Source organism: Phalacrocorax aristotelis, chromosome 3 (assembly GCF_949628215.1).
Source record: "Phalacrocorax aristotelis chromosome 3, bGulAri2.1, whole genome shotgun sequence".
In the NCBI taxonomy this organism is placed as follows: domain Eukaryota; kingdom Metazoa; phylum Chordata; class Aves; order Suliformes; family Phalacrocoracidae; genus Phalacrocorax; species Phalacrocorax aristotelis.
The window spans coordinates 69585492-69610418 of NC_134278.1; the positions used below are offsets into that span (position 1 = coordinate 69585492).

The 24927-nt window shown below is 37.0% G+C and overlaps 1 protein-coding gene across 5 annotated transcripts in view; it reads right to left on the reverse strand.

Annotated features, from left to right (window-relative positions):
• SCAF8 (SR-related CTD associated factor 8) overlaps positions 1-24927 on the reverse strand; it is a 166715-nt gene that overhangs the window by 110371 nt on the left and 31417 nt on the right. For 3 of the 5 annotated variants that reach the window (XM_075087887.1, XM_075087886.1, XM_075087885.1), the window contains exons 6-18: positions 23549-23679; positions 19884-20060; positions 12742-12821; positions 12204-12321; positions 9411-9542; positions 9141-9253; positions 8454-8647; positions 5880-5980; positions 4590-4703; positions 3828-3984; positions 2490-2620; positions 782-926; positions 183-263 (exon numbers count right to left, since the gene is read on the reverse strand). In XM_075087887.1, the coding sequence (XP_074943988.1) occupies positions 183-263; positions 782-926; positions 2490-2620; positions 3828-3984; positions 4590-4703; positions 5880-5980; positions 8454-8647; positions 9141-9253; positions 9411-9542; positions 12204-12321; positions 12742-12821; positions 19884-20060; positions 23549-23679 (1674 nt within the window). The remainder of the gene's footprint in view (positions 1-182; positions 264-781; positions 927-2489; positions 2621-3827; positions 3985-4589; positions 4704-5879; positions 5981-8453; positions 8648-9140; positions 9254-9410; positions 9543-12203; positions 12322-12741; positions 12822-19883; positions 20061-23548; positions 23680-24927) is intronic. The other 2 variants (XM_075087890.1, XM_075087889.1) reach the window with 1 other exon arrangement.

Genomic DNA, 24927 nt, shown 5'->3' on the forward strand with positions numbered 1-24927 from the left:
TCAACTTGAAAAGCTCTGTCCATCTTTTTCTCAATACCTGCTTAAACCAGCTAAACAATAACTTCTGTGTTGGTATTTTCCATTATACAGGATTAACTTGCTTTCGATTAAATAGCAATTAGTATATCAAACAATTAAGTTTTTCATAACACGCAAACAACTATTAGAAAAATCAAACTTACGTGTTGGAACAACTGGTGGGACAACAGGTGGCGGGACAACAGGTGGTGGGACAACAGGTGGAACTGGGGGAGGCATATAACCTATATGGAAAAAAGGCAAATTACAGGGGAAGCAAACAAAGTTTTGCAGTAAAAGTTTGTCTACATTATCATCGTGAAAAGCTGCATCACTGAAGACTCGCAAACAACAAATGCATGAAGAGGCAACGGTAGTTGTTTTCAAAAACAACCCCATCCTTACAGTAGATGATCTGCATGTGCATCTTTAAAAGTGATTTCTGCCAGCACTATCCAAAGAAGAATATTAAAAGTTTCAGAATTTTCCAAAGAAAGGAGATAAATCTTAAGGATTTTTAAATTTTCATTTTTATCGAAGTTCAAAAAAATTCTGCTGTAATGCCTATTCTTGACAGAATAGACTGATGAAAATAATGTTAGACATAAGAAATTTCATACTAGATTAAAATTAAAGATTCGAAGGTCGACTGGATCAAACACTAACCAGTAGCTGATGGAAAACTATACACAGCATGATGTACATAGAAGCACGCAAACCGAGTGTGCTCATCACATACTCAACTTCATTTTCACTAACTTACCTGGAGGCGGCTGCGAAGGGTTGAAACTCGCCCGCAAGAAGGGTGGAGGAGGAATTGCGCTATAACCAGGAGGAGGGACAGACATTGTGACAGGAAATGCAGGTGGAACCAAGCTAACAGCAGGCACAGCTGGGGCTACTGGAATCTTTTTTTAGGGAAAGAAAAAACAAGCAACTTCAATACTTAACAGTATTCAATGACATTAAAAGAAGGATAAACTGATTCGACTGCAATTCATGTTAAGCACTAAATGTACCAAAGGCTTTGTATATATTCTGAACACCCTGAAGAATTAAAATTGCATTCTGAAACAGTACCTACACTACAGGTAAACAAGGACATTGGAAGAATCCTATACTATCTTTTCTTTATTCTAAAAAGAACAGAAAAATACACAGTTAAACACCGTGTACCTATAGGAGAGAGATGAATGGAGAAAGGGAGAGAGAAAAGGAAGGAAAATGTAGATAGTGTGGCAATTTGAGAGAACTTAGAAAACAGTGATTCTGTTCTCACTGGAAAAATATATGTATTTCAGAACAGTAGTGGAAAGTTGAGTTCAGTGTCCACAATTATAAGGCTAATAATCCTGATGAAATCCTGAAAATTACTTAATATTTCTCAAACTTCTGTTTGAGCTATGTGTTTTGATACAGTGGAGCATAATTACAAGTAATTAGCAGCAGAATAAAAACAATATCTATTTAAATATATAGTGATCACAGTGTACTCTAGGAGGCAGTTGAAGTAAGAAGATTGAATACAATTTTTGTGAAAAGAAAAAAGCTCAAAATTCAGTGCAAGTAAATGCAAAGGTGTTAACTTTCACAGTAATTTTATGTCAGCTCAGGTACTGGAAATGTCTACATGTGTTAGGAAAGACAAACCAGTAATAATATGAATACCAAAACTTTTGTATTAAGCAACTGCTTCTCATTTTACAATTTCACATTGTAAGGATTTAAAGGCTTTGACAAAAAGCATTTGTATTTATACTTGATAAACATCTGTAGAATAGTACACTCAAGAAAAATTACACTGTATTCTAGCCTTCCACAATACCTTGTTATCGACCGGATGGTAATAAAAATTCCGTTTTAGCAGAAGGGAAAAAAATACAGCAGAGAATCAATGGCTCTCACGAATTACTGTATATAGAGTGCAACAGTACACTACTGGAATAATCAGATCTTTAAAAAAAGTTAAGACTGTCCTTATGAAATCCTGCCCAAAATTACTGAGAAAATAATTAAACCTATATTCAGAGTTGATATGGGGAAGAACACATAGGTAGAGAAGAAACAAGCACAAGTGAGAAAAGATTATTGCATTGATTAGTTTACAGAAAGATGCTTTGCTCTAAAAGCAAAATACTTCCTGTAAGCTCAGTTTAATTTCTCCTTAAAAAACTAAAGTGCCAGGGTTTTGTTTGTTCATTTGTTTGTCACAATTGCTTTGTCTTCAACATTTAAGCTTCATTTCAAATTGGACACAAGTTTGGGATATGTTGTACACGAAACTAAAGATTTTGCTCAACCATGGCAACTGACTCTACTCTAAAATATTTTCAGAGATAAACACATGTGGATGCAGGACTAGAATATTTTTGATTTAAGTACTTTAACTCAGCATTAAAGATTATCTGTATTGACTAAGAAGTTTGCCCTCCAGTTCTGTGGGCTTTTTGCTAACTCAGACCAATACAAACCTGCAGCATAGTAACTGGTTGCGTGTAAGCTTCTGTCTGTGTTGTAATAACTGTACTCTTATCAACTGCAGCACTCTGCGTAGTTTGAGTATTTTCTTTAGCAGCTTCTGAGCTTCTGGCTGTTTCCCATTCTTTAAAAAGGTATATTTTTAATATAAAAAGAAAATAAATGTGTTATTTTTGTTTAAATACTAAGAAGTCTTCTTCCTTCTTAAACAATGAATTGTAACCTGGTATCTATACAGAATCTTTACAAATAACCCCCAAACTTACTATGAAAAGAAGCAAGTGCAATCATTTATATATTTTAAAGAATGTAAAATACCTTTAATCACCTGCAATGCTGTTTAATTATGCCTCTATACAAACTTGATCTTTCAAAGAACTTCAAAAATCTGGAAAAAACTCAAGTATTTTTTACAGATCATTCTGTTAATAATTTGTAATACAGAGTATGCTCCAGATTTCTAAAATCTGCTGTTGTCAACATGACTATGTTATCAGCTGGCTACTGTACCATGTCAGAGAATCTTCATGCTAAACAAACATCACCCCAACCCCCATTTATTCCTTCTGTTACTTCCTCAAAAAGTTTTGCATTTCAGGTGTAACATAGTGAACATATTTCAGTAATGTTTCATGTTTTAATATTTTCTGTCATTTATATTCAGTTTCCACTCAAAGCAAGATTGCATTTTGACCTGAAAAAATACTGTCACTATTATAAAACAGGCTTAATCTACAGCTTACTTCAGTATAGTCCAGTCATTTGGTGCTAGGTCCATTTCAAGAAAACACAGTACTCATCAATCTTTTACAAATACAACAAACCTCTCAGTTAACTGGCTTTCAGAGTAAGGTCTAACATCACTTGCTTTCCCGTCTCTTCAAATTTATGGAGGAAATACCTTAAGGTACAGCTCAGCTGTACCTATCTGGACCAGTTCCAACTCCAACTTACATCTTATACCTGAATATAAGACCCTTCACAATCACAAGCAGATCATAACTTCCACACAAATTAACGTCTTACATACTTGGAAATGAGTACACGGCAAATTCATAACTGTTTTTAAAAATGCTAACCTTGATTAAACTTGCTTAAATTAATTCACCTTTGTCACCAATTCCTCATTGTCGTGACAATCAATTAGTTACTCATCTAGAAAGACAATCAGATTTCATGATTACAGTGCCATTTATACTGTAAACAAGTAGCTAGTAAAATTATGTAACCTGAAAAAGAGTATGTATTACCTAAACCAATAAATTTTCTGAGGATTTGCGATTACCAAAATAAATAAATTTTCTTACTAGAATCACTGTTGATGTCCGTACCTGTATTTACTGTCTCCTGGTCAATCATGCCACCTTCAGCAAAGCCCTCCAAATCATCCAACTTTACTTTCTCCCATGGAATATAAGAAACTCCCAGATCCACATCCCAGAATTGCTTGTATTCTGTTTTCACACCTTTATTCAAAGCCCAGGCAATCTGAAAATAAAACCCACCCAGAGAATCTGGTTAAATCCTATAACCTGTGAACAGAATATTTCAGATCATTTTCTTCATGTTTCTGTCACTGCAGATCAATCTTCAGTATCTATTAAAGTTTTAACAAGTTTTTAAATGAACCTGCAGGAAGTATACTTGGTCTCTGCAACAACAAGTATGTGGAAGACTAATTACATCAAAAAGCTTAAATCTGTTCTACATTAATTCTAACACATATAGGGAGAAATAAAAAAATGCAGTATTTCAGGGACGCATCCTAAAGCATCAAAGTAGAAAAAAACACAGCACTTAATCAGATACTTAACTCTACAACAATACTATTACATTTAATGTTAAGTGACCCACATGGTCAGGTACAGGACTTGGGTTGTTTACAGTCTCGTACTTCTAGCGCTAGCACATACATAAACTGTTCTTCCAAATATTTCTGAAGTATCAAGTTACAATTTCATTTTACACCTTATTGCTTCACACTTCTTTTCCACATTGTATGTTTGAATGAACAGCTGATAAATAAGAAATCATTGTATTAAAACTCTACTGTATTTGAAATGGACAGCACCCTTAGAGTAAAATCAACTTACCTTAATAATTTTAGACCCAATTTTATAGGACCCAGAACTAAGTTTCTGAAGAGCACGATATGCATCTTGTCTATGAACCATACAGACATAAGCACAACCTCTTGGGGGAATCATCTATGGAAAAAAGCAATGGTATTAAAAAGTAGGAAAACCAGTTCTTCACATTACATAACTACACCAAGTGAATACTAATACTAAAAAAAGAAAGGCTTACACTGTAAACAATCATTACCTTAATCAGCAATATTAACAATTTTGAGCATCAGCAAACTTAAGAGTGATATTGGCAGGGTACTTCAGTTATAACATTTTCAAGAAGCAGCAGCAAGCTGGAGAATGGGTGCTAAAAATGACATGAAAGATTTGAACAACATGAAGCAGGCAAGAATTGGGAGCTATACCACGACAACTTCAGAAAAGCAGAGGTTGCTACCTCTTACTAAGCTCCAAATTCAGCATAAGCTGAGCAACAGCCTTTCACAGAGGTGCAAACCAGTGATTAAAAGTATCTTGCATTTCTGAAGGGTAGAGTCCTCATTCCTGACGTGTGATTTCCACTAGCTTTAATGTTCTATTTAGGAAAGAAAAGTATGATGTGGCATGTAATCTTCGAAAGTTTGCAACTGCTTATCTTAGTTTTAGTAAAAAATTATAAAATATAAGTGTGCTTTTACATTGTTTAGGAGCACACAGTAACATAACAAACAAAAATATTTAAGGTGACAGATTTTAATGCAGTTGCTACAAAAGTATGTGTATCTTAACATTATCCTAGGTACTTAAATCTTTGTGGAATGCATAGAATGAACTAGTTAAAATACGGTTTGCCTCCAAAATGTAACAGGCATTGGGACATTATGGCTCTTACACTACGTTCCTTTGAACTGTCTTCATTGCTAGTCCCTAAAAATCAAAATGAGGCATAAATGTCAGGCTATGGGGTGGTTTTTTTTTTTTTACTTGTGAAGCTTTTTAAAGCTTCTGTAATGCCACAAAAACTGTTCCTTATTAATTATATGTCTGAATATATTAGCATGATAGGAAAAATAGTAAAAATATCTGAAATCAATGAAATGGCATGGGAAGCACTTTAAAACTGCTGGAGCAAGAGACAGAAATCCAATTTTCTCTCATGTAGCTATTTTAGGAGAAAAACATGGTTTTTAAACAGTGATTAAAAACCAGTCTCCCAAATACAAGCTTAAGCTGTTAAAAGGAATTCAGAGGCGTAAGCATGTTTAAGTTGCTGGTCTGTAACCCCTGAGAATGCATGATAATGTGCTTACTTACATTAATAGACTCTATTTGTCCAAATTCTTCAAACAAGTTAGTTAAATCTTGCTGTGTAGCCTTCTTGTCTACTTGACCTACCCAAAGAGTAGTACTGCAAACTGTCAAGAGACACATTCATGTCAATCAAAATAATTGAACATTAGCTTATAAAATACTCTGTAGCATGGATATAAAAGGCTTTACAATTGCACAGAAATCACGGATCAAAAAGCAAGAATAGTAGACCTACTACTTACTATATAAAGTATCTTAATAAAAATGTTAAGACACCAGATACTCAGTACAAGTATGCATTTTTCTTGTTTCATTTTCTTTTAAACAATTATTTTAGAATAAATTAAAAAATAAAATTCTCTAGATTAGCTAATGTAAACTGCAGCAGAAATTAGTAATAATCATTTCTATTCCATGTTCCATAAAATCCATGCCTGTAGGATTTAATCTTACTTTGTTAAAACTGACTTTAAAGTTCTAACTGGCTAGAAGTGTATTACAGAAGGAACTAAACTGCAGTATTATGCACTGTATTTTCACCTGAAAGAAATGGAAACTACAGTTTTACTTTACCTTGGGGAACATCCAAGAAAGACAAACTTGGCGGAAGCTCACCACTGAGCTGAAGGTGTCCGTAATACTTCTGGCTCTTGTCAATTCCACCACAAGCCCAGATCCCTGCAATTTGTCTCCCCAAATGCCTACCTCGTCTCCCTCACCAAATATAAACACTGACATGGGAGCCTGAACTTCATTCTCCATGTACATGGTTCAACTCTTTTGTCTTCCAAATATCACCCAATTTATGTGTGCAAGCCTTCACAAACTCAGAGCAGTTATTTCTACTTAACACAGGGTGATCTACATCAGCTAGAGATTAGGTAAATATTGGTATAGTGTTCTTCAAATATCTTACTACCAAGTAATCTGCCCAGGATCTTTCCTGAACCAGGATAACGTTCTTTCTTCATCATCATCTTTATACATGACACAACCTTCCTGTATCAACCCTGGTGCACCAAACCAGAAACCAGTGTTGTGTGTTCCTCTGACAGCGGACATTTTCAACTGACAGCAGTACTCAGCAGTACTGAGAATGACTGGCCTTAAAGATTTCTCTTGGACAAAACTTGTTCCTCACATGCTTGTAGATGGCCCTTTTGTTTCTCGTGGTGTTAAGCTCTATGAAACGATTCTTCAGACCTCAGCAAGTGGTAACAGTGGCTGTCACTGAAGGAATTTCATAAAGTAAAATGCTTGTCAGGTGAATTACCTATTTGTTTATTTGCATGCTCCAAAGCTTCTGCACTTTACTTAGCCTTCTTAGTATCTCCTTCCCATGAATTGGGTCACTTCACAGAACTTCAGCTGCTGCTGGTGTTCATCAGGTTACTTAACATCCCTGCCTCCCAGTTCCCATCCATTCTGATTATAGCTCCCTGCTTTGTGGACTACTGGGAGAAATCTACACCATAGAAGTGATCTGCCTCTCTTCATGTGAAAAGCCAGAGAAGAAAAAGTAATGTATATCTAAGCTGTAGCAGAGTCCTGAGTTTATAGCCACCTCAGAATGATGTAAAATATTAATGTGAAGAGGAAAAAAAAAGAAAACCACAACACGCTTTCCTTTGCCAAAATGAATTCTGGACTGCTCAACGTGTCAGATAAACGATATAGTTTTAAAGCACAAAATAAATGCAAAACTACATCAGAAACTCTGTATAAACTAACAAAATTAAATTCAGGAACACAAGTTTATTACAAAAATAAATTAAGTACAACTATGCATCCCAAGAACCCAGAGTCCTGCTAACAGCAGCAATGGGATATACTGATACAGCAACAGATGACTACACCCAATTTCACTGTTTCTAGCTCTCATCTCAAAACACATTCCCTTTCATTTAAGCAACTGTGTGAAGAAAGTTCTTCTCCCTGCTACCTTCTCTCTTTTTAGTATGTAAATTCTGTGTAGAAACAACAGCAGAGCACAGCACCACTCTGCAGAAGCAGAAATCCAGCTGGTTTTTGCATACTTTCGTAAGATACAACCATTATGGTCTGCCTTATGATAGCAAATTACTTGTTTCGCATTTCCATCTGCTTTGGCTCTATGTTCCTGTGAAAAGCTATTTAGAAAGCACTCTAAAAGTTTAACAAAACTCTGTTTAAGGTATTCAGCAAAGTGTCCGAAGTGTCTAACATACTTAAACGTCTTATCAGCGTACCAATCTTCAGATCAAGTTCTGATCATCTTCAAATGCTTCATAGAAGACAGCATTAAAGAGAAAGCAGACCATAACTTAGGGACAGCCCTTGCTACGCTCTGTTCAGAAGTAAAATAATTGGTGAAACAGCATGAGTATAGTTAGTAGAACAGTATGACACTTGATTTTGTCTAAGATGAAATGATGTACCTGAGTTGTAAGAAACATCAGAAATTACACTTACAAAAAAGATGATGGTTACTGTATTTTGTAACAGTACTCAAGCTAAATCTTGTTCTTTTCAATGAAAAACAAAGCCTTTTTTCCCTTTAATACTACATTATTAAAACAGTAAGCAGCTGCCACTTACCACTTAGTGTTTTTGACCGTATAGGAGGCAATCCCTTTTTCTGACGTTCTTTTTCCCTTTCCCTAGCCCTTCTTTCACTGGAATATGACCGAGACGACTTTCTCTTCCTTTCTCTTGATCTTGACCGTGAACGCTTTCTGTGTTTACGCTTACGAGAACCAGACCGTGATCTAGACCTTCGTTTTCTTGGTGACCTACAAAATACTTAATTTCAGTATGCTGAGTTTAAAAAAAAATAATCTAATTTAGTCATCTTTGACTACAAATTTTAAGCATGATACAGACATTTCCATTACATTCACTCAAACTGCTTCGGGAAATAAACTTAATGCCGTTAGTGTGAGGAACAGCACATACACCTTGGGCATAAAACAAAACAAAACACATTCAAAGAGTTCCGTAACAGTATCTGTTTTTCAGGCCTAGAAAACCTAACCAGTTGCTAGTGTTAGTTATTTCTGTTACCTGAACAGGTCTTCAAAAATTTAAAGTAGACCACAGATTGGCAAAATGAACTGTCATACAGAGAGTCTGCATCTAACACACGAATATTAAATGAATACTTTCTTTTATTGCCAAAAACTGCTCGTAGCAATTTTGGAAAACACAGAACAGAGAACGGCAATCATAAATTGCGACTTTGTTTCAGAAAACCTTCATTTACTTAATACAAGTTAATTATGAAACCTTGAACGAGATCTTGAACGAGTTCTTGATCTTGAACGAACAGCTGATTTCTTCTCTTCTTGTTCAAAAATCTCTTCTTCAGCAACATCCTGTCCTTCATCTATATCCATGTCCTGAGGTCAGACATAACAGATGTTCAGTAACATTTCATAAACATACTCACAATATATATGACTATATGAAAGCATACATCCGTATTACTAAGATGATTTCAAAATGGGTATGTGTTCTCCTTTCAAGTGCTGTAATCAAATTTAAAATAGTTTTCACCTGTTGTTGAATATCCATTGAATCATCTACATTTGTTTCCACTTCTAAAAACTGCTGCTGACTACTCCCTTGTGACGGTGAGGCAGAGTGCTCTGAACCAAAATTTCCTTCTTGATTCTCCTCAGGGCTTGCCTAAATAACAAATAATAATAAATCATTAAAAGACTCATAATTCAAAGTGCTTACTGTGTCAAAAGGTAATACTACATGAAACAAAGGTTCAAGTGTCCCTCAAAAACTGTTTATCAAATTTCTTTTATTTTCCCACTTATCATTAATGTGAAAGCTGAACTAGATGTCACTCCATTCCATTCCTGCTTTTGTATCATCCTTAAATACAAAAGCCTGAAATAATTAATATTCCTGACTATAAAAAAATTACTATCTATTTGCTGAATCAAAAAAAACCAAGTACATTCTTTAGTGCTTAATTTGGCTGGCTTGAAAACAAAAACTCACAGGACAAGCAGTAGTGATGGCAGCTATATGTACAGTGACACCGAGATATTAATTGGTCACCCATGCACATGCATTATATTTTTTTATTAATGAAAATATTTGCAATGCCAATTGAACTAGTTAAAAAGTTTACGTTTAACTCCAAACTTTCTTACAATATGTGATTTAAGACACGTAACTATTACAAGATAAGGAAGAGTGTTGTGTCATTTATGTCAACCTGTCAATTACAAGACCTAACAGAACAAATGGTTCTGAAAAAAACACCAAAATTAGAAAATGTACAATACTAAATGCATTGTTAATTTGCCAGAGAAAGAACTATCATGGCCTATACATTGGCTTGAAAGTACAGATTTTGAATAAATATCTGTAAGTTATGAAAAAAATTTGAGAAATACAGGAAATGCAATGAAAATACTCAGAAGTGTTATCAGCACAATTTTGACAAGCAATTTTAAACCTATAATCCACTATTGCAGGTAAACATTTCAGTGATTCTTATTACATCTTCCTTTTAATTAAACAAATGCTAGATGTTCTATCTGCCAGAACAGCAGAAAGTGAGCAGAATGACACATAGTACCAAGTAATTTTTTTTAATCTTCATAGTTTTAAGTAACTTATGACAATTTGCAGGGAAAGAAAAAATTCTACTATAGTTGTTAATGCATTTTCTTTCTAACATTATCTGTTTCACCTCATTTTCCTCTTATTTAATTATTCTTTAACAATCTGTTTCTTGATAGCAATTCCAACATTCCTTGTTGCTCCTTTTGTCTGTCTTCTATCCTCTCCTACTCTCCCTCTAATTTCTAATCAGGTGCTTAATAATTTTCTTCTTTTATCTTTTCCTCTTTTTCCCTTAATCTTTCTCACTGATGATTAAACATGGAATTAAAGAAAATCTTCCTCATAACACGCTGCAGTAATTATGGAGGAGTTCCAGCAGAAGCCTGTATCTTTTAGCTGCTATCAAGTTGAAAACAAAACTTCCTCTCCGTACTGACTACACAAGAAGCTGAGTGAACCTGAAGGGAAACCACTTCTGAAAGAGTACTTGGAATAGAAATCAAATAACAACAGGCAAGTCATATGAACATTCTACCCATAAATGCACTGTAACTTAATTTCATAGATAAAATTAATTTAAACTCTAATTCTGCCTATTTTAGAATCAGATAGGCATTCAGCATTTTTATTTTCAAATTACATAGTTACTTTAAGATATGTCACACCAAAAGCTCCCAAAACAGATGGCCACTTAAAAGTTATATTCCTTTACAATATTTTTTAGTGTTTAAAGCCAGAAATTGCTAAAAATCCACCAACATCAAAAACTATTTAGTCTGAAAACTCTTATACAAACTTTCTCAGATACTGCACTTATGAGAAATGAAAATAAAACATAGTAAAATAAAGAAGTAGAATATGAAAATAATATCTAGTAAAATTAAACTTACTATTTTTCTAAACAATTAAAAACTCAAAGTCACAAGTTCAAAACTGAAATGATGCTCTTGACTGAAAGCCGAGTGACTGCACCTTTGTACAGGTTAAACTAAAATGTTTGTTAAGTTTGTGGTCCCTTAGATTTTCTTTCAATCTAAGATTTCTATTTTACTGTGAAACTAGTTCCAAATACTTCACAGACCAGGAGGGGAAAAGAGCAGTGAAATACCAAGGATTAACCTCAGAAGAAATGAGCTAATTTACTTCAATGCAGAGTAGAGAGGCCCCAGTTCACAGAGTTAACAAGGAATCTTGGGTTGTCTCAAGCATCAGCTCTTAATTAATCACTTCTCAGGAAATACGTGACTCTCTTTAGATCAAGTTCTTCAACAGAATGAGACATTTATTAGCCAAGACTTAAAGTTTCCTAAGGAAATTAGTTATCTGCAATCTCCATACTGTCCTCCTGACGGTTCTGCAGCAGCAGCTTACGCGCTGCTCTCCCTTCACAGACAAGAGCGTAATCATTTCAGCGCTCACCTTGTTCTTTCTGACAGCAGGGAAAAAGCTTTTTCTCCCCTTATGAAGAGCTGAGCAACCAAAGCACAGTCAGTCTGTAACTCAGCTAAAGGGTACTTTTTCCTAAGAGTTAAAGGGTACTTCTTCCTAACACATATGGTTGTATTTTTTCCCCCTGCTTTAAGCACTTCCTGCCGCTTATTCCATTTACTCTGCAAGCTTCTGTCGATCAACTAGTGACAAAAGACTTTCATTATAAGAGGAGTGTCAGTAACAAGACATTTTTTTTGTCCTGAGGTAGTGTGAATTTTTTGATCAGTGGAGAACATAATTACTACAACAGCCACAAGATGGAGTTCTTACCTTTTGAGGCTGCTGTTGTTCCAGAAGCTGTTGTCTGAGATGTTCTAAATTTTGTTGCTGTAGCTGTTCAGCTAGTTGGTGAAAAAGTGAGTTGTTCACAGATTCTGGTACTAATGGCCTAAAATGAAATAATTAAAATAATTTTTAAAAAACCCCACAACAGTTTTCCTCTTAAACAGCTGGTAAACAGGTCTTCATAATTGAGTTTCAAGTTTAACTAATAACATAAAATAATGAAGACAATGTAGCTAGTTCCACCTTCTCTTATCATCATTATAACATTAACACTATGAATATAACAAAGCAAAGACTGTGCTAACTTTAAGACAAAGCCAACAAAAATTCTGGCACACAGACCTATATTAAGTATTTTTAAATGTATACGTTTCATTAATTTAGTAAACTGTCTTTTCTCTTCCTGCTGTTTTACTATACTTATGCTCTGAAAGAAAATGTTTTCCTTACTATTTAATCCTAACGTTCAACTACTATCAGGCAAATTTTAACATTTTCCGTAAAAAACATAGCTTGATCTTACAATTGGGAAGTGGGAGTTTCCTTTTTAGGCTCTTCATTTTGTTCAGATTCTTCCCCAAAGTCAAACCTGTCCATCAGCTTCTAGGATAAAGCAGAATAAGCATTACTGAATACTCCTTATATGTCCCTTTATGTATATTCAGTTTTCAAAAGAAAAATGCTCTTATTTCTCAAATTTAAAAAAAAAAACCACCAAACAGTTTGGCAGTAACTATGCACTGATAGAGCAGTGCTATCAAACCCATGTCCATGCATCTTCGCACCTTGGAAGTTTTTTGAAAAGCAGAGTTAATGCTGTACTGCAAACCTCCATAACGTCTTCTCAAACCATGGTCTCAGAAGGGAAAAACCAGGAGGATGAGAACATAGGGCAGTCATTTTGAAATACCAAGGCAAAAACTTCTCCAGTAACAAGCCATGATGCTTCAGTAGCCCATTTTCTTTCTCAGGATGTTCGATTTACTCTCATTTACTGGAGTCCAGCAAGAAGAATAAAGCATAAGCTAACTAAGAGACTAATCAATCAAAAATTCTTTGAACTATTTTCTTAATGAAATAATCTAATATATATGAAAGCAGGACTGAATATATCTCTGAGAAACCACAGCAGAAACATAGACCATTGAGCTTATATGAGATGAGATGCTAAAATCCAGAATAGTTTTCACCATATATATCTAACCCATTTAAAGCAAGGTGGCTGCCACCTTTTTATTTTTTTCATATTGTTCGAATATTTTCAAGTAAAGCACTTGCAAAATGCTGCTGCTCTGAAAAAAATATGCATTTTAGAACAACCACCAATCTCATCTTTAAAATATTATTAGTCATAATACGTCTTCCATCATGATAAAGTAGAATGGAAGATAAAAGGATACATACTATTTAATCATATGAGAAAAGGAACAAATGGAAAGCAGTCATCAATTTATGATATGCAAAAGAAATTTAGTTAAACTGGGGCCAGAGAAAATCAAAGAACTTCCAGCCAAGACAGGCAAATGTGCAACGTGATTTTTGTTTATATTTGTTTTAAATAACACAACAGATATTAAAAGAAAAAGCGTGAACTGAAATATCTTGATGTTGACAAAAGAAAGAAATTTTTCACATACCACATATTAATTTCCACAACTTATTACCACAAGATACTATGGAGACTGAAGAGCTTGAAAACAAAGGATTGGAAGAAATGCCAAATTTATTAAAAATAGGATTTTTTTTAAAACGGATGGATACTTATGTATTCATCAGAAATATTCTCCTGCACTATTTATATTTGTTATCCAATTCAGCATCATTATATCACTGAATAAGAACTAAGCTTCACAGTTTTCTTTGGATCATGCTGCTTCCTGCTTATGTATCATGAAAGCTGTATTTTTTTTTAATGTCTGCCAACTCAGAACATTTGCCTTTTGGACACCACCTTAAACCATGTAAGTATTTCTATATCCACATCATGGCCCCATCCTCCATTCTCTAAACTTCATCACAAGTCTCTTCAGAATGTTCGACAGAAACTTTTCAATATTTCTAATTATTGCTTTCAGGAACTGCTCGATTATCTAATTTTGCTGCTGCAGCTTTTTCAAGACGTTCAGGATTGGTCACTGTACCTCAGGTAAGAATACTTCTATTTCCACTAGATGACAATATCTCTTCTGCCCGGATCTTCATAAACTTTAGGATCACAGGACAGTCCAGGTTGAAAGGGACCTCAGTAGGTCTCAGTACAACTTTCTGCTAGCAGCAAGCTCAGTTGTGAGCTCAGGTCAGGTTACTCAGAGCTTTAGCCAGCTGAGTCTTGGAAACATCTTGGTTTCTAACAACTGAGACTGCACAGTCTTTCCAAGCAACCTATTCCAGTGTTTGACTGTCCTCATGGGGAAAAAAGGTTTTTCTTACACTCAACCCAAACCCTTTCATTTTAATTCCTGTCTGATGTCTATAATCCTGCCACTATGCCATGCTGTGAAGAAGCTGTCTTCATCTTCTTGATGACCTTCCTGTAGGTGCTGGGGCGGGGCTGCTTTTTAGGTCACCCCCAAAGCTGCCTCTGCCCCAAGCTGAACCAGCTCCCATGCTACAGCCCTGACCATTCTGGTGGTTTTCCACTAAACTCACTCCAGTTTGTCAACATCCTTCCTGTATGGAGGTGGCAAAACTGGATGCGATACTCTAGATGCATTCTAGAGTAGATGGGATGTCTAGATGGGATGATCATTTCCATCAATCACCTGGCTACACTCCTGGTCACACAGCCTGGGATGTTGTTGGTCCCCTTTGCTGCCAGAGCACTCTGCCGGCTCATGCTCTGTTGTATTAAGTATCCTTGTTAACAACTGGTTTTCTTATAAAGACTAGAACCCCAGAGATTAAGCAACTGTACGTCTGGTACACAAACAAAGCCTGTTAACAGCCTAGTGTTGCTGTTCATTATACTGTTTTGACACCTTGGTTTTTGATACTTGTATCTCTAAAAATATCTCCACCTGCAATTGAGGCATTTTGTGTTAAATCTAAAACTATTGCAAGCTCTCTAAAACACATACAAAAACTCTACAACTTCAGAGAATCCTGGAAGATCATTAACAAAGATAAGATTTGTTGTCAAGAAGCAAAGCATTTCCAAATTTCTCCCCTTAAAAAAAATCTGTTTTACAGTTCATAGTTTTTATTTTATTTGGGCATGATATTTGGACTTTGTTAGTAGTTACTCTGAAGCAGCTCCAGTCCAGCCCTGTTGAACAAGTGCTCAGTAGCAGTTGCAGCATATTTTCTGCTTTAGCTTAATCCAAATGGATCTACTTCATGCATTCAGGATTGCTCCGCAGTGTGAAACAATGTGTACCACACATGTAAAAAATCAAAAGTTTCATCTCAAAAGCATGCTCCTGATTCAAACTAAAAGACTAATGTAAATGCTTCCCAGCAAAGAGGAAGTTGGGCAAGAACACCAGGAGGCGTGTGTGGATGAACAAGGAGCTCCTGGGCAAACTCAAAAAGGAAGCCTACAGAGGGTAGAAGCAAGGACAGGTAGCTTGGGAGGAACACAGAGAAATTGTCCCAGCAGCCAGAGATCAGTTAGGAAAGCTAAAGCCCTGACAGAATTAAATGAATGATAGAAATAAATCTGGCCAGAGACATCAAGGGCAATAAGAAAAACTTCTATATGTACGTCACTGATAAAAGGAAGACTAGGGAAAACGTGGGCCTTCTCCAGAAGGCAACAGGAAACCTGGTCACCCAGAATATGGAGGCAGCTGAGATACTCAACAACTTTTTTGCCTCAGTCTTCACTGGCAAGTGCTCAAGCCACACTGCCCAAATCACAGAAGGCAAAAGCAGGGACTGGGAGAATTAAGATGAGGTTTGAGACCATCTAAGTAACCTGAAGGTGCACAAGTCCATGGGAACTGATGAGATGCATCTGCGTGTCTTGAGGGAAACGGCAGATGAAGTTGCTAAACCACTGTCCATCATGTTTGAGAAATCGTGGCAGTCCAGTGAAGTTCCCACTGACTGGAAAAGGGGAAACATCACCCCCATTTTCAAAAAGGGAAAAAAGGAAGACCTGGGGAAATACAGGCCAGTCAGCCTCACCTCTGTGCCCAGCAAGATCATGGAGCAGATCCTCCTGGAAACTATGCTAAGGCACATGGAAAACAAAGAAGTGACTGGTGACAGCCAACATGGCTTCACGAAGGGCAAATCATGCCTGACAAATTTGGTGGCCTTCTATGACAGGGTTACAGTGTTGGTGGATAAGGAAAGAGCAACTGGCACCACCTGGACTTGTGCAAAGCATTTGACACTGACCCGTACAACATCCTTGTCTCTAAATCACAGACACATGGATTTGATGGATGGACCCCTCAGTGGATCAGAAATTGGCCTGATGGTCACACTCAGAGTTGCGGTCAACTGCTCCATGTCCAAATGGAGACCTGTGACGAGTGGCATTCCTCAGGGGTTGGTATTGGGACCAGTGCTGTTTAACATCTTTGTCAGTTACATGGACAGTGGGATTGAGTGCACCCTCAGCAAGTTTGCAGATGACACCAAGCTGTGTGGTGCAGTTGACACACTGGAGGGAAGGGATGCCATCGAGAGGGACCTTGACAAGCTTGAGAAGTGGGCCCATTCAACAAGGCCACGGCCAAGGTCCTGCACACAGGTCAGGGCAACCCCAAGCACAAATACAGGCTGGAAAGAGAATGGATTGAGAGTAGCCCTGACGAGAAGGACTTGGGGGTGTTGGTTGATGAGAAGCTCAACATGACCCAGCTCTGTGCTCCTGCAGCCCAGAAAGCTACATTGTGGCTTGGTCATTATGCTTTGACCAGAAAGCCAACCATATCCTGGGCTGCACCAAAAGAAGCATGACCAGCAGGTCGAGGGAGATGATCCTCCCTCTCTACTTTGCTCTCACGAGACCCCACGTGGAGTACTGCATTCAGTTCTGGGGTCCTCGACATAAGGACATAGACCTGCTGGAGTGAGTCCAGAGGAGGGCCACAAAGATGATCCAAGGGCTGGAGCACCCCTCCTGTGAAGACATGCTGAGAGAGCTGGGGTTGTTCAGCCTGGAGAAGAAAAGGCACTGGGCAGACCTTACAGCAGCCTTCCAGTACCTGAAGGGGGCCTGCAAGAAAGCTGGAGAAGGACTTTTTACAAAGGCTTGTAGTGATAGGACATGGGATAATGGCTTTAAACTGAAAGAGGGTAGATTTAGATTAGACATAAGGAAGAAGTTCACTCTGAGGGTGGTGAGGCACTGGAACGGGTTGCTCAGAGAAGCTGTGGATGCCCCTTCCCTGACAGTGTTCAAAGCCAGGTGGATGGGGCTTTGAGTAACCTGGTCTAGTGGGAGGTGTCCCTGCCCATGGCAGGGTGGTTGGAACTAGATGATCTTTAAGGCCCCTTCCAACCCAAAGCATTCTATGATTCTGTGCTTCCTATAAAAGTAGATATTGTCTTTTTAACACTTTATTAAGGCTGCCATGTCTGGTAAAAAAATTATAATAAAATGGAAGTAGAGTGTCCAATAAATAGAATTATATCATTATGACTCATGATCTTCAGCTATTGAGAAGTGGGATTTGGGTGGCAGTTGATATTGGTGCTGAGAAACCATTTAAAAAAGCAAGGAAAATTATTTTCCCCAAAACTGATCATTGCAAAAATAGGATTGCCCATTAATACATATATATTACTATGTACTCTTCTATAATAGCTAGATTCAGCAATCCTCAAACGTTGAAAGAGGGAGCAAATAGGTATGCTAGTGCCAATGTTACATTTTTTAAAAAAAAAAAAGAGGACATTCTAAAACAACATGCTATTTCTGCGAAGCAGCCTAGATAACTTTTGAGTAAAAGCCTCAATGGACTAGCAAGACATAATCAGTTCATTCACAGAGATGCTATAGAACACTGAACAAGGAACTGGAGATGTGTTATAATCTAACACAATTTCTGTAACACAGAACTGAGGTACAGATCACTTACTATGAACACAACTCTTCCACAGCTTACAAGAACAAATCAATCCTATAACTACTGAAAGCTTGTAAATTATCACACTGTCACAAGACTTCCTTCTACAACACTTACCTTCAAAGTCCCAGAAATCATAGTCATGTACCCTCACCCTGCTGACAGCTTTCATGATAACAAGACTCCTGCCTACTATTGGTGGCATAAACTAACTAAAGAGCATCAGGCTAAACTCAATGTATATAAACATCTCATCAGAATGACAATTCCTTCAATTTGCTCCAGTTAAGTTGTCCAACATTCAAGACAGCCACATCTACAAGTACTCCTATCCATATAAATGCTGGAATTGAAGTCTGTGGAATAAACCACAATACAATGCTATATTCTTAATTACTTTTTGTATCTAAATATTAAGGCAGTCCCTATTAACTGAGGCGTTCATTCCCTGTGATTATGCCCTACTCGAGTTGATGGTTACAGCTGTGATACAGCACAAGTGCAGGCTGTATTTTTCCAGACGTATTTTTATAGCTGCGTTACTTTTATTAGTAATGACAACTCTCTATTATTTCAGAGATTTTAGTTTAGCTGAACAAAATTCTAGAAATAGAAGTTGTCCTAAAACTTCAAACTCAGCACTTGTCAGGTTTTGAGCAGCTAACTGCCTGAAAAAGAGATTATCTGGATTAGGAAGAAAAAAAAAAAAAGGTGTTTTGCCTCTCTGAGGTCCTTATTCTTGTTATTTATTCACTCCAGGACAATCCTACTGAGATTATCTACTCACAAACTGCTTCTTCCAAAGATAATGAACAAGATTTATTATTTTTTCGTCTTTGAGTAGTTCTTCCTTTTTTTATTGTACTGATATTATACTATTACTACTGTAATTGCCAGCACGGTTATTGCTACTTGGCACTCAACTATATTAGTAGTCTTAAATTCCTGCATTCTGTATTGATTTTTTTTTAAAGATAGGCACATATGTTGTAACACACAAAGTTTCTTTATCTACAGGATTGTTTTTCACATTGTGACATCCTTTAAAATGTGTCACAGTTGAAGAAGTGTAGTTTTACCTACAGTCATAAACTTACTTCTTCACTTATTATCACTTCGTGGCTAAGATTAGACGTTTTCTTGGCATTCATAAGAAAATTACAAGTACAATCACGTTTTACTCTTCAGGAAAAACAGCATATATACATTTTTGCATGTTTCCCTTTCGTTACCTTGTAAAAAAAAATCACTTCCTACCTCAGACCATAAACACAGAAAGGGGAAATAAGAGACATGCTCAATTCTCAGTGCTGTGTTACAAAGGGTGAAGAAAAACATGTAACAATGGCTTAACTTTGCTAAATCAAATCCATCTTCATACTCAATGATCCTTATGGGTCCCTTCCAACTTGAAAAATTCTATGAAATGCCATTTAGCCCTAAACTCATACAAAACCTAATATTTTCATTTATACTACTCTCTAGACATTTTATTGACATTTTCAAGATAGACCACTTTATAGTATATTCATGTATTTTTAAAATCTCTGAAGTCAAGCCATAAAATCCAAACTAAGACTCTTTCACTTACATATATTTTAACAATAAATATTTATTCAAAGTTCTATTATTCTACTTCTACCTTATTGAATGAGACACTCTGTTCCAGTGGATTAAGTGTGTTAGCAGCAGCAGCTGCAGCTGTAAGTTGTGCTGTGAGGGCCTGTAACTGAACGACAAGACCAGCGTCCAGGGCTTGAAGTAGTGAAGGCTGAGGTTTCTGCTGCTGTATCTGCAGTGTCTGTATCAACTGCTGCAGCTAAAAGAGAAGAGACAACAAATGCATTAAACAAGAACTTTTTTTTACAAAGAAAAACCAAAAAACAAAAACCAAAAAACAAACTAGTCTTTTCCCCTTCCAATTAGAAAAAAAAAAAAACAAAACACACACACACCACCTCAGGAATGCAGGATCATCTAGCCTATGGCTTTTATTTCATCTTAATTTGTTTTCATTTACAGCAAATTTTGTTCCCACTTACTGGCTAATTTGTTTTCTGTGGCTCTTAACACATGCAGATGCTTCTTCCTCCTAACTTGTTCTGACAGGTTGCATGATGACCAGTCACCACTCAGGATTTCCTGCTTTCTAGGGTTCCCCCTCTTCTGTTTCTCCAGTTTGATTCCTTCTGACCTGAAAAAAATCTGTTAGCCTACTCTAGCTTCCTAAGGGCCCACCCATACTAGGGAAAATCTCTATGCTGTAACAACATTCCTGTAGAGAAAATAACTGCACTGTTGCGAGCTCCACTTCAAGCTGATGCAACACATCTATGTGAAGAGCTTGCACTAGTGACTCTGGATTAGTCACAAGGCAAAATCTCATGCTGAAACTCAGGTTGCACTGACAGAATGCAATTCCCTTGCTATGTTAACAAAAGATTAAAAAACCCAATTAACCAGGAACTAGGAATATCGTTTGACTTCCTGCAATGGCACAGCCTCTGGGCTCTGTATAGCACTATCTTAGGATAAAAATTGCCTAGATGCAACATTGAACCAGAAGCCGCAGCTTTGGGGCAACAGAGGTACAGTAACAACAAAGTATGTTACAGTATAAACAAAGTATGGGTAATGCCAAAAGACAGATGTCAAAAAATATTATTTAAAAATAGTGTTAGGTGTTTCAATTATTATTTAAAAATAGTTTTTGGGGGTGGTGTGGTGGTTGGGATGGTTTGTTTGTTTGTTTAAACAGCTCCATTCGCAACCCAGGAGAGGTCTAGGATTATACTAGAATGAGTACTAAATATTATCAGAGAAGGAACTGTCAAAAGTGTAGTGAATGGACCCAAGACATTTTCATCAGAGTATATCAGGATACCCTTCAAATCTAGAGGAAAATAAAGAAAAATAGAGTATCTTCCACAGTTTTGTTAGAAAAAATGTACAATCCAATCACCTGGTGTACCTTGATTTCCTTACTCCAACTTCCTATTTGTACACAGTTTTTTTTAAAAGCGCTGTCCCAATGAGGAAATAAAAGGCCTTTTCCTGTGCAGATCTATTAATCTGTTGAATAGAGATGCTCCCATAAAATTGTACAGCTTCACCGTAACACAAAAAGAAAAAATACTATCCCTGTGGAAAGAAGTCCTCCTAAAGTACCATGGAATTAAAGGAAGCAGTCATATGACCTTCCGTGAGGTAAACCCCTGTAGCCTTACCTTTGGGTATTTCTGGAGAAAAGGTTGAGCAAATCCAGGTAGCTCAAACTACGCTGACATAAATCTCTAGTTACCTTCATGTTCATATTCCACCTCATCATGGGGTTAACCACTGAACTCTTATAGGGTTCAATCCCTCCCTTCGTGCTAGGGCTCACCAGAAACTCTGCATAAGCTGATTAGGTTGATATTTTCCACAGTGCATCAAAAATGTATGATCCTTTTTCAAGATTGTTTTACAGTTACCCTCTGATAATGTGAAACAACTCTTCCTGTTCTTTAAAAAGAGCTGTACAGACTCCTTATGCAGGAGAGCCTCTGGAAATGCTTCGATTCTTGTTCTACCTCACCAAGAGCTTTCACTGATTAACTGCAACAGGCAAAGCTGAAGAGCTCTGCCCCCCCTTCTTGGCCAACCAACCAAAGACAAGCAAATATGGCTGGTCCATCTTGCATGTTGCTCTGAGTAGGAAGGAATCAAACTGAAGAAGCAGAGATGGAAGCCCTGGAGTGGGAAAATCCTGGGTGGTCACCATTCTAGCTCTTTTCACATTCTTGTTGGTCACATCTTTCTTACTCTACCCTTTGCTACATCTAGACTCTCAATTTACGTGCATGCATTCTCACCCATAAAACACAATCTTAAAATGAAATCAAGGACTTTGGCACTTGGGGGAGGTGGGGGGTGGTGGGGAGGGCGTGGAGTGGCTTGGAGAACAGGAAAAGACAGGATGAAAGCAAATATTGCCAGTCCTAGAGATCTGCATGTACATATTTATTGTGTACCCAGCCTGTCTCCACAATTCTGCTTAAGACCATCTTTTCCCTCTTGCAAAATCCATTCTCTTCCTCATTTTACCATTTTGAGCTAAATATCCACGTTATTACTTTGTGATCTGTCCTTTGTCACTCTAATTTCCTTCTCATTGTTATAAATTTTTCTTTTGCTACGTCCTCCCCCCCCCTTTTTTTTTTTTAAGAATACGCTGTAGGTAATAATCTTCAAAATTACCTTACTGACTTAACATATATTTCCCATTCTCACTTCACATCCCTTCCTTGTTTGAGAGCTATTCCAATATCTTTCTTCCATATTTCACAAGGTATCCCACAAACTCATTTTGCTCTGCTTTACAATGATCCACCTATTTCCTTCAGCGTGATCAGATGAAAATACTCCCTTCGCTTAACTTATGAACAATTACAGGTGACTCTGCTTAGCTGAACATTGTAAAACAATCTAAGTAAAGTTGTTGTTATTGTCAGCATCAGTGCTTTGTAACAGCTTGCTGCTGACTGTTTCTCATTCACGTACATAGGATTTTTGTTTAGTACCCCAGCAGGTAAAGCATCCTATTTCTCAGTCCAAATAAAAATCATAATGCCAAAGTTAGTTACGCTGGTGCCAGAGTTCTAGCGTAGATGGAAAAAATTATAATCTACATTTTTACAGAAGGCTGACTGTGTGTGCTCAATTTATGTGGCTGCGGGTTAAGAGGACAAGAAGTTCAATGCATGCTGCACGTCAAGCCCATTTTTTTGGAATTCAGCATTTAGAAGTGACTATGTTCTCAGTTTCTAAGACCATATTTTTGAATGCTACAAAATAAAAACTGTATTTAGCAGATGGAAAGATAAAGAAAAGAATCAACACACAATGCACTTCCATAACGAGTACATTCCCATTATATAATTCTGTACAATGTTTAGCTTCTTGGGGCATCCAGCAGAGAAATATGCTTAAACTGGCATTCTATTTCATACCTATATCCATGTAATCTTAATGCTGCTCTTTAGTTAGTCATCTGCAATGCTATATAGAAAAGTATGCATTACAGACCATCTTATCTGAAGTCACATTTTGTGATACTTTTAAGGAACAAATAGGGTTGTTTACAAAAGGTAACAGGAAGTTTTAGTTTACCTGGAACTTACTTGTGATGAACCACTTCATGGGACAGTTAACAGGGATAGAAGACACAAAACTAAGAGATACTTATGAAAGCAGTATTTGTTTAGTGTACCTTAAAGACGCAGAGCACCAAACAGTGTAAAGCATAACTGTCTACAAAATATTTACCTGTTGGCCTTGAGGACTCTGCAAAATCTGTGCAACAGCAGCAAGGGTATCTGTATTAGCAATCTGAGATACCCAAGGGTCAGGTAAACTCTGCACCACATTGGCTGGAGTAACTGGAGTCACAGGTGTCCCTAAAAAAGAGAAAATCCAATATGCTGAAATATTTTAACATACAGACCTAGAAATAGTGTTAGAGTAAGGGGGGGGGGGGGGGGGAAACACACAACACAAAAAAAAAACCTGCTTTAAAAAAATTATAAACCAGACATGAATATTCCTGTTTATTTTCTACATCAAAGATTTCTGGATTGCAAGAAACCAAAATTATAAAGATACTACAATCTTCCTAGGACATAACCCCAGCCATTAAATACTGGGAAAGCAGTGTATTAACATCAATTTAAACTATTTTTCTAACACACACAGAGCACACAGAAATAACAGACTCACACCAACATTCTGCAAGTATTACTTTGTGTAGAGCGCAGTTCACAGCTGTTTCGGCTATTGACCTAGGGAAACTACTAACCAAAACACTGACAAATGCAAAATAAATACTTTTCACACAGTAATCCAAACCATTTTGTGGAAACAATATATACCAAACAATAATTGTTTGCAATCCCCTCAGAAACATCTGCTAGTCCAGAACTTACTGGCCTTGCACTTTATCCCCATGAGGAACCTTAAGGATTCTACTAAAAATTTCAACCTGAAGCAGCTGGATTCATGAGGATTGCCCATTTTATAATTTTTTTTCCCAAGCAGAACATTGAGACTAGATCAGCAACTGGGTAAATAGTTTCATGCCATAATCCAGAACCCTCCAACCCTGAAATATTCCTACTTTTAGCTCAGAAGTAGAGCTATGCTGATGAACACTAAATGTAAGTTACTAGATTACTGTTTTAAAATACAATCTGCATCAGAATTTGAAAAAGCATTGATTTCAACAATTTAATTGAACTAAGGAAAATAAAAAATATTGAGCTAGAAGGTGCAGTAAGTCCCATTCAAGAGTTGTGTCCTAGTTTCAGCTGGGATAGAGTTAAATTTCTTCGTAGTAGCTAGCATGGGACTATGTTTTGGAGTTTTGCTGGAAACAGCGGTGATAATGTGGAGATGTTTTAGTTGTTGCTAAGTCGCGCTTACACTGGTCAAGGACTTTTTCAGCTCCCCGTGCTCTGCCGGGTGCACAAGAAGCTGGGAGGGGGCACAGCCGGGACAGCTGACCCCAACTGACCAATGGGGTATTCCATACCATATGACGTCATGCTCAGTATATAAAGCTGGGGAAGAAGAAGGAAGGGGGGACATTTGTAGTAATGGCATTTGTCTTCCCAAGTCACCGTTACACGTGATGGAGCCCTGCTTTCCTG